Source organism: Penaeus monodon, chromosome 7, assembly GCF_015228065.2.
Source record: "Penaeus monodon isolate SGIC_2016 chromosome 7, NSTDA_Pmon_1, whole genome shotgun sequence".
NCBI lineage: Eukaryota > Metazoa > Arthropoda > Malacostraca > Decapoda > Penaeidae > Penaeus > Penaeus monodon.
In genome coordinates, this window is record NC_051392.1 from 29,741,275 (window position 1) to 29,751,401 (window position 10,127).

Sequence of the window (10,127 nt, forward strand, 5' to 3'; positions counted from 1 at the left end):
GGCTTACTTGAGCAGCCACTCTGCTGGGTGTGCGTCCTTGTAGGCCAGGTGCACATAAACACTTTTGAGTGGTGACAAGACTCTATCCCTCCCCTTTGCAATGTTATTTTTTCTTTTTCAGCATAAGCACTTTTAGCATTTTTGCCATCTTTCATTATCAGTATTGGTCATTTGATTTGCTTTATCCAAATGGTAATAGACACTTTCCCTTACACAGACTTCGTAACATCTCTAGGTAGTGCAATAATAGTACAATAAATAACACTTTGTTCTTTGGGTCATTTTTTAGTTTTTTCATAGCATTCAATTTTCTGTAATACAAATTGCACTGTTGGTCATGGTAGGTAGGAACAGGATCCTGAACATTGCTCATAGATGGCGCATTCCACACTTGTGCATTGATTGAAATAATTTAAAAGCCTCTTCCTAAATGTTCACTGAGCGTAATCACTTTCCAAGAATTTTGTTTATTTATTCTCATGATGGCAGGTTCCTGTCACCCTGGCCCTCAGCCAGATTTTCTCATGATGTCATGTTCACGTTACCCACCCCTCAAGCCAAATTTTTTCATGATGTGATAAACATGTCTGGATCGTAGTGGTTAATTATAGTACTGCAATTGTTTCCATCTCCCCAGCTGATTGCCCTATCCATGACAAGGGATTAGTCTGACTTTGAAAATGACCTGCTTGTATCAGTACAGTGCTACACTATTCCTCCCCAGAGGATGCTGAAAGTCCTACACTAATATTGCCAAGATTAACATCTGCAAACATGACCTCCCCCCATGAATTTCATATTGGTAGAGTCCTGCCCTGTCCAGTGATATTAACCCCTACCTTGTATATATAAAAATGTTGATGTTTTGGCCAGCTTACCAAGCACTCCATAGCCTGCTGCTCTTTTTGTGCCTAACCCAGTCATGACCATTCAAACCTCACCTAGTCATGATCACTCAAATTGCTCTGCACAGTTATGTACATGTGCTAGCTGTAGTAGCTCCCATAATGCATTTTGTAGGAGTTTCTCTGCCTGAGGTCAAGCAGGAAGAATGCAGACAAGGTTTTCTGTTGCTTCCTACCCCAATGCTGTCCTTTCCTCTTCTCCACTTTCTTCTTCCTATGATGTCTTTGCATCTCCCCCAGTATCTCTAGCCCCTACTGATTACCATCCAACCTCTGCCCACTCTCTCTCCCAGTCAGATTCTTTAGCTAATCTTTACCACTTCCCTGATGCCTGCTCCTCCTTCTCAATTACCATTCACACCAGGAAACCTAAATGTTACACCCTATCTTCTACCACATTTTCACCTACACCTACCTCTTCCTCTGCTCCTTGGACATCTGTCTCATCTCTTCCTCATAAAAGAACCTTCATTTTTCAGACTCCTCTCCAGGAACTCTTGAGGACATCCAAAACTTTCCGAAGCCCCCCACTTTTTCCTTTGACAGCTTGTTTTCCTTCCTCAGACACATAGATACCCTCCATTTGATCTAATTGTCCTTAGACCCTAACTCCCTTCACACACATTTACTAATCCCTGCTGTACCCCATTTGCTCCTCCTTTTTACACTTTTCACTTCCATACTATCCTACAGTGCTGTCCAATCTTTGACATCTAACACAATTTGTTCAAATCATTAAATAATTTTTACCCAGTTCACCACAATGCTTTACCGTAGTCCGTGTTTTTACCATTATCCATTCACCCCTAAGAACATGTCCATGATGAGTGGGTGTGTCTGACACAGTCAGTTGTGAAACAAGCAGGCACATAGAAGCATCTGCTGTGATGACAGAATGAGACCTTATCAGACTATGGAAATAATTTATTTTTGTTGCAGGAAGTATATTAGTATATTTGGATCTGATGAACTAAGGGCTAAAAAATATAGATATAGCTAAGTAAAATTATACTTTATACTTATTTTAAAGTTTTTGAATGTAATGCATTTTATATCCATTACAGGGCCATGTCTATACTGTCACAGATGTGAAAGATCTCCATGACTGGATGGTTCATCATTTCACTCAGCATCCACTTTTCAAGAGGCAAACTGAGGAAGATTTAGTAAGTAGTGAATTTTTATAATCTATGAATACAATAGATAGTTTTTACTGGTTATATATAGAATAAAAATGTACTTTGTTTTTAGTTATCTTCAGTGTCAGCCTTGTGAAAACTAGGACAAAAGTATCCAAATTGTTTCTTCTTTCTTTCTAATTGTTAGTGATTCACACAAATATAGCTAGGATATTAATAAAATTATCTATCAATTACTTCATCTAGGATTCAGGACTTAGCAGGAAGAAGATGCCCTTGTTCTGACATGCTGCTTCCCAACCTTTTTCACCCATACCCTTTTGATTAATTTCCAATATCCTCATGTATCTTGTTCTTTTTTAACTAAACACCACAGTGTTGAAAAATAAGGATCAGATACAAAGACATCCCTCATTTATATCAAGATTGATAGTCATCATTATCTATTATTTTGGTAGATATACAAAAAGAAAATTGGTTATTGAAAACAGATTTTGTTCATATGTTTTGTTTAATTAATGCAATGCCTCCTGAAGAATTTGAGGTTTGCTTGACCCCTGTTTCAGGGAGGATGTTCTGCTGATTGGGGCACATCTCTGGGGCCTTTTTCAGATGAGGCTAAAGTGTAGCACTTGCTGTGCCACACCACCAGTGATATTATTATTTTCTTGTAACACTGTGCAAAACATGGTTTCAGTGTTTTTGCATATTCTGAGATGCATGATATTCATTTCAGCTGCTAGAAACTTGTAATAGCCTAATTATGTAAATAATTTCAATAAATAATGTGTTTTACACTGTACAAAAAGCAACATGAATAGTAGGCATGAGGAGACTGATCTCATAAACTATAGTGAAGTTCACAGCAGCAGCAAGAGAGCACAAAGTTAAGTATGTGGCATCTTCCAGACATAGCAGGCTAAATGTTGCCTCTTATGATAATAATAATAATAATAATAATAATAATAAAATAAATAAATATATATATATATATATATATATATATATATATATATATATATATATATATATATATATATATATTATAGTGTTACTTATCCCATTCTCCTTAAGGTAATGCCCCAGGATAAATAGCATGTGGGCATGAGGGTACCTTGTAAAGAACAACATACAATGTAATGACATGAATGACCCATTGCACGGAGTTGTGCCCATGTCTGCCATGATGTAAGTGACCCATCATCTGGACCACGGCCAAGTCAACCATGACGTGAACCATACATTATTTGGAGGCTATGGGTTGAGATTCTTAACATTATTTAGACAAATACAATTAATGGCAACCTGCCATCTCTCACATTATGAATAGTCATCTTGCTGAATAGCCATGGGATATGTATAGGGGAACATGCATTCTAGACTTTGGAGTGATGGCCACAGGCCCCCTACTCCTTGCTGTTTTAACATAACCTTATTTTGTTAAAGTCATACCTCATATATATCAACCAGTTTTCCTTTAATTTGCAAAAAGTTGCAGACTAATATCTGTAATAGTTTACATTATATTGACAATTAACATTAATTATTATGAGTTTTTGTGTAGATATGTTTTATAGGAAGCATTGAATCTGTAACTTAGTTTTGTGATGTTGAATGCCTATTGTCATAAGATATAACAAGTAACAGTATACTGAAAAATGGTCAAGTTAAGGTAATGGACTTTCGTTTTCAGATTTCCCCAGCTCATGGGGTTTGTGAGAATAATTATATAATATCTCAACCCAGTGCCTCTGAGAGAATTTAGGGTTCATTGGGCCTCTACTCTGGGGATTATGTGCGGCCAATTGAGCTTATGCACTCCAGTTTTATTCTGGTACCATGAACCCCTACGATCTAGATGACGTGACCAATACATCATGAAAATATTTGGCTTGAGGGTGGCTGACATGAAACATGCGGTCATGGGAAAATCTGGTTGTAGGCTGGGGTGATGGAAACTTGCTATCATGATCATTTTGACAGAAGGCTGGGGTGATGGGAAGGACTGGCCACAAGTGCACAAATCTCTTGGAAGGTGATTAGACTCATTTGGGATTTAGTAAGGGGCTTTTACATTATTTCCATTGATAAACGAGTGTGGAATGTACTGTTCACGAGCCATTACTGCTTGAGGGAGGATGTGGTTTTCATGCTGAGGGTCATATTCCTGGCCACTGTGCATGTTGCATCACATAAAATTGAAAAAAAAAAATCATATGGTTATTTATCTTGCACTTATTTATTGACTACCAAAAGAAATGATAAGGAGTCTGTGCAAGTAAAAGAGTCTATTACTATCTGGATAAAGTAAATCGAATGACAAATATAGACTTGGAAAAATGGCAAAAATGCTAAAAGCACTTGTACAGAAAAAGAAAAAAATAACTGCAATGAGGGGGGTGGGGCATAGAATCTTATCACTGCACATGAATCTTTGTGTGCGTCCAGTTTACAGGCTGCACACTGTCAGAGTGGCCAATCAAGTAAGCCTGATGCCCATATTTTGGCCTATGTGATGACAATGAAACATCTGGATTCAATGGATTTAGTTAAAAAAGGCTCTTGACTGTTGCTAAGGTTTTGCCAGGAGAATATTTTCACAGAAATGCTCTTTACACTTTCAAGCTAATTTAGCCTTGTTTCTGTATCACTATTCACATAACTGATATCACTAACAATTAGGACAGAGACTGAGACTGAGACCCAGTTCCGGTGGATTACCCCTTCCTTAGGCCTCAGCTCTTAACTCAACTAATTTTGCAAGGTCTTTTCCCCTTCCCCTTTTCATTTCCTCCTCCTCTCCTACTCCTTCTACTATCCACTTCCTAAGATGTGAGAGCCATGTTGATGAAAGGCTTTGTGTCAGCCATGGGGGAGCCATAAACATGGTATTCCAGTTTAGTTGTCTAGCCCTTGCCCCTTAAGGGGACCCTGAGGGGTGGACTATTTCTCTCCCCAACATAGCCTAGGCTTACCATGGCCGGTATTGAAATTTTATGCCATTAATAGGGGCAGTGAGGCTTCTACTTCTTTTTTTTTTTTTTTTTGTAATCCCCCACAGCCCCTTACTCTGACAACACAATGCCTTCAAGAATAAGTAGGCAAAGTTTTCTTTCGCAGTTACTCAGATTGTTCCCGCCTTGCCACAGCTACATCTGAATCCCAAGCTGTATCAACCCAAACTGACTTCACTGGCAATCCCATTCCTGTCCAACCTCATCCCTCCCTCAATACTTGCACTGAAACTGTCTCCATCTCCCTGACAAACTGCCTTGTCTGCAACAAGGATTTGTCATATTGTGGAGAAGACTCGTCTACCTCATGAACTGTGATGCAGTGTCAGTACAATGCTAAACCATCCCCACCATTATTTCCAAGATTACATTCCGTAGACATGACCTCCCCTCAAATGTTTACATTGGTGGATAGTCCCTCCCTGTCAGACCATATCATCCTCCCCCTGTCAATGTCAGAATTGTTGGCATCTAGGCCTGCCAAACACTGCTGTTTCACAGCCCCGTTGCCTCTGTATAATTGATCAAATTGCAATCACTGCACATGTGCCAGTTGTGGCAGCTCCCATAATGTCATTTATAGGGGCTGGCCTACCTACAAGTTTGAGTCTGAAGTGGCAATGCTCAGATTCAAATTTGGCCCACTTTACCGCAAATTCAGACAGGAAGCACGTCAACGAGGTTTTTCTCTTAATCCTTATGTCAATAATGTCCTTTGATCTGCCCCTCCTTTTTCCTCCCAAGATTTTTCTAGATCTCCCCCAGTATCTCTTCCTCATCTAACTTCTACCCCCTCCTTCTCCCAGTCAGATTCTTTTTCCATTCTGAATCCAGACACCCTTTTCCCTTCACCCCTCAAACATCTGTCCCCTCTTTTCCCCCTTATAAGAAAACCTTTGTTTTCAGACCTCCCCAACCAGCTCCACTACAGAATCTATTGAAGACATTCAAAACTCTCTAATCATGACTCAAGATAACATACCAACACCTCAGCCATCTTCCAATCTTTCTGCTCCCGAGAGCGAGAGAGAGAGCGAGAGAGAGAGAGAGAGAGAGCGAGAGAGGGAGAGAGGGAGAGAGGGAGAGAGAGAGAGAGAGGGAGAGAGCGAGAGAGATAGAGAGCGAGAGAGGGAGAGAGCGAGAGAGGAGGAGAGAGAGCGAGAGAGAGGAGAGAGAGCGAGAGAGGAGAGAGAGAGAGGAGAGGGACGAAGAGGGGAGAGAGCAGAGGAAAGAGAGCAGAAGGGGAAGAGAGCGGAGAGGGAAGAGAAGAGAGAGGAGGAGAGGAGAGAGGGAAGAGAGAGCAGAGGAGGGAGGCGAGAGAGGAGAAGAGCGAAGAGGGAGAGAGAGGGAGGGGAGAGAGAGCGGAGGAGAGAGAAGGAGAGGGGAGAGAGAGCGAAGAAGAGAAGGAGGAGAGAGCGGAGAGGAGAGAGAGCGAGAGAGGGAGGAGAGAGCGAGGAGCGGAGAGAGGAGCGAGGAGGAAGAGGAGAGAGAGAAGGAGAGAGGAGAGAGAGGGAGCAGAAGAGAGGGAGAGAGAGAGAGCGAGAGAGGAGGAGAGAGAGAGCGGAGAGAGAGGGAGAGAGAGAGCAGAGAGAGCGAGAGAGAGAGCGGAGAGAGGAGAGCGAGAGAGGAGAGCGAGAGAGAGAGAGAGGGGAGAGCGAGCGAGAGAGAGAGAGGAGAGAGGAGGAGAGAGGAGGAGAGAGAGAGCGAGAGAGGGAGGGAGAGAGGGAGGCGAGAGAGGGAGCGGAGAGAGGGAGCGAGAGAGGGAGCGAGAGAGGGAGCGAGAGAGGGAGCGAGAGAGGGAGCGAGAGCGAGAGGGAGCGAGAGGAGAGAGAGAGAGCGAGAGAGAGAGAGCGAGAGAGAGAGAGCGAGAGAGAGCGAGCGAGAGAGAGAGCGAGCGAGAGAGAGAGCGAGCGAGAGCGAGAGAGAGAGCACAGGCTTAGGTACATGATTAGGTAGTGATTGAGAGAACAGCTGATTTAAAGTAAGTGGTTTTGCAGCCAGTAGCCACCAGCATTACCATACTCAAAAAAGACACATCCAGTAACATATGAAAAACAATTATGAGCCAGTATATGTGTGCACCTACAACTTATATTGGCATGGTCCTTTACACCTCTGTCCTTTTAAACCTTCAGAGTGTGCTTCAGAACTCATGAAGGGGCTTTCCACATTCTCTACATTATTTGTAGAATACAAATCTGCCAAAAATTTTATTTTGATATGTGGAAAGTTATTTTGCAATTTTGGGGGTGTGCCTTCCATATAAGCTTGCTGCTTCATCATCTAAATTTGAGTTCTCTTGTTCTCCAACTCCTGCCTCTCCTTTGATCACTGCTCTGACCACTGTCACTTGATGCTTGTGGTCAACTCTATCCATACCTACTCATCCACTCAGGTCATTACTCAAATTTCAGAATACATCTCTTGCTCTCTCCCAACATCCTCTGCTCCATCTCCTCTCCTGCAGTCTTTTTCATTTTCTGCCTTTTCCTCCCTTATTACTACTCTTCTTCCTTATCGTCCTTCTCACTCCACACTACTCCCTCATCCTCCTGCCCTTGTTTCTCTATTACTTTCACCTCTACAGACCTCTTGAGTTCTCTGTTTAGCCTAGATAAGTCAGATTTATTTTTTGCGATTTCCCTTACAACTCTTACTCTGACAATACCCCCCTCTTTTAACCCATTGCTGACGGGTGGCATGTATGCACATGCCATGGCATGGCGGGACCATCTGCTGGGGGCATGTACGAACATGCCATGGTGTATCTATGAACATGCCATGAGTTTTTTTTGTTACAATCACAGCAAAAGATGATTTTTCTGCCACTGAAAGTGTAATTAAGTCGGTTTTAATACTTTCTCATTTTTACCATGCAACAAACAAAAAAAATGCAACAAACCGACGATTTCAACTCCATGATGCCACACACTGATTATTTTACTCAGACTATAGACCGAATAATGATCAACTATGGAGTCTATATAACAACAAAAGTATCGTTCAAGTCTCGATTTATCAGGAAGTATGGCAAGTAGAGACTTTAGAAAATAATGAAAACTAAAAATACAACATATCTTCATAGTATTACGAAGAAACGGCATGGGATGCTGGTATTTGGCATGAGTGGTCGCACATGATCGGGCGACGATATAAGCCCCCGGCAGCGAGTCCCGAGCCTCTATGAATGCCACCCATCAGAAATGGGTTAACAAGGTCTCTAGATACAAATAGGCAAATTTTGCAGCTGTTCTTATCTCTTACTCCTCGTAGCAGTTACACCTGAGTCCCAAGCTCGTGCATTGTCTACTTACCCTGACTGATTAGCATATTGGCATTTTAGCCACTCTGCTAAGCACTCTTGCCCCACAGCCTACTGCCCCATTTATGCCCAGCTTGGTATTTATAGGAGCTGCCTTGCCTAAGAGCTCAAGTCTGAGGAAGCAATTCTCAGGTTCAAACTAGGCCTTACTCGATGCAAAGCTGTACAGGAAGTGCACAACAAGGTTTTTCTCTTGCTACCTATTTCAATGCAATACATTGCTTTACTCTCCTCCCTTCTTCCTAAGATGTCTTAGCATCTCCCCCAGTATCTCTTCCTCATAAGCCTACCTCTACTCCCTCTCTCCCTCAGTCAAATTCTTTTTCCAGTCTAGGTCCAGATACTTCAACCCCTAACAGAAACCCAGCAGAGTAAGTGGTTTGTTTTGATGGTATAGGCATGGCCCAGCAGATACGGGTTAAACATGACCAAGAGAATGCTCCTCTCTCTCATCCACCCTCCAATCTTTCTACTCCCATTTAGTATACATGCATCTGTTATCCTCCTCCTCAAGTTCCCCCTACCCCTCTTCCTCCCACTCCCTCCCAACACAGCCCATCCTCCCCTTCTCCATGTGCACCATCCCCTCCTGTTTCCCCATTACCCTTACCACTCCCACCTGGATGCTCCCTTGACTCTGTTCTGTCACAACTGTCCTTCTCCGGATCCTCCCCCTCCAGAGGTTCTTCCTGATACTTTGTCTCCTTCTTCTGTACCCATGTCTCATTCCCCAGATTCTTGTGTCTTCTACTTCTCAGACACACCTTTCTACTGTTATTACTGGCTGATTGAATCATAATTACTTTTGCAATATTCCTCATACAGTGTTCCTCATCCTTCCTCAGACACATAGATACTGTCAGTTTGATCTAATCATCTTTCACCCTTAGCCCCCTTCCCCCACTTACTAATCCCCACCATACTCCATTTGCTCCCACATTTTACCCATTTCACTACCATACTATCCTATAGTGCTCCACAATCTTTGACATCTAACATATTTTGTCCTAATCATTAACTCATCTTACCCCTTTTTGCCACACTACCTTATCATTTTTCTCTATGACTTTTGATGTCTAGCACATTTACTCATTTTAAACGTTAACCACATATAAGATCATACAGTATGTCATATTGATAGTCTTTTGAAATTATTTTTTCCTTATTTTAAACAGGCTGACGATCCAGTTGTACAACATCTCTTTGAGAGTTCAGAGGAAGGCCAGAAAGTTACACGCAACAGTGGAGACAAATTCTTAGCTGTCTTCAGAAGAGTTGCAGATCCACGGAATAGTTAATGACAGATTTGATGGTTCAAAATGTTTATTAGCTGTACATTATTTGTAATTAATATTTTGTTGGGATGAATTATATTATTTGATTGGAATTTATTATATTATTTAATTGTGATTATATTGATCATTATTTATTATTGTTATTTTATTGTCATTGTCATTGTTATCATTACCATCATCATCATTATCATAGCTACTAATGTTGTTATTTTATTATTCATGTTTTATTATATTTACTATTCATTTAACTTATATTTGAAAGCAGTCACAGCAAGTATTAAACATGTCTGTTAGGAGGGATTAATAAATATTTTACAATCTTTGTTTTGTTGTTTCTTCAATCTGATTACAACTTGATTTTACCTTTTTAGTATCTTTTGCTGCATTATAAATGAACATTCAAAGAAATAGTCAGTGCAGAAAAAGTGTTGAAGTCACAAAAATGACATTTG

General features: G+C 41.2%; 1 protein-coding gene across 2 annotated transcripts in view; it reads left to right on the plus strand.

Moving 5' to 3' along the window:
* LOC119575199 (tRNA (guanine-N(7)-)-methyltransferase-like) overlaps positions 1-9,999 on the plus strand; it is a 19,314-nt gene extending 9,315 nt beyond the window's left edge. For both annotated transcript variants that reach the window (XM_037922692.1, XM_037922693.1), the window contains 2 exons: positions 1,970-2,071; positions 9,556-9,999. In XM_037922692.1, the coding sequence (XP_037778620.1) occupies positions 1,970-2,071; positions 9,556-9,678 (225 nt within the window). In that variant the 3' untranslated portion in view covers positions 9,679-9,999. The remainder of the gene's footprint in view (positions 1-1,969; positions 2,072-9,555) is intronic.
* The last annotated feature ends 128 nt before the right edge of the window (positions 10,000-10,127 follow it).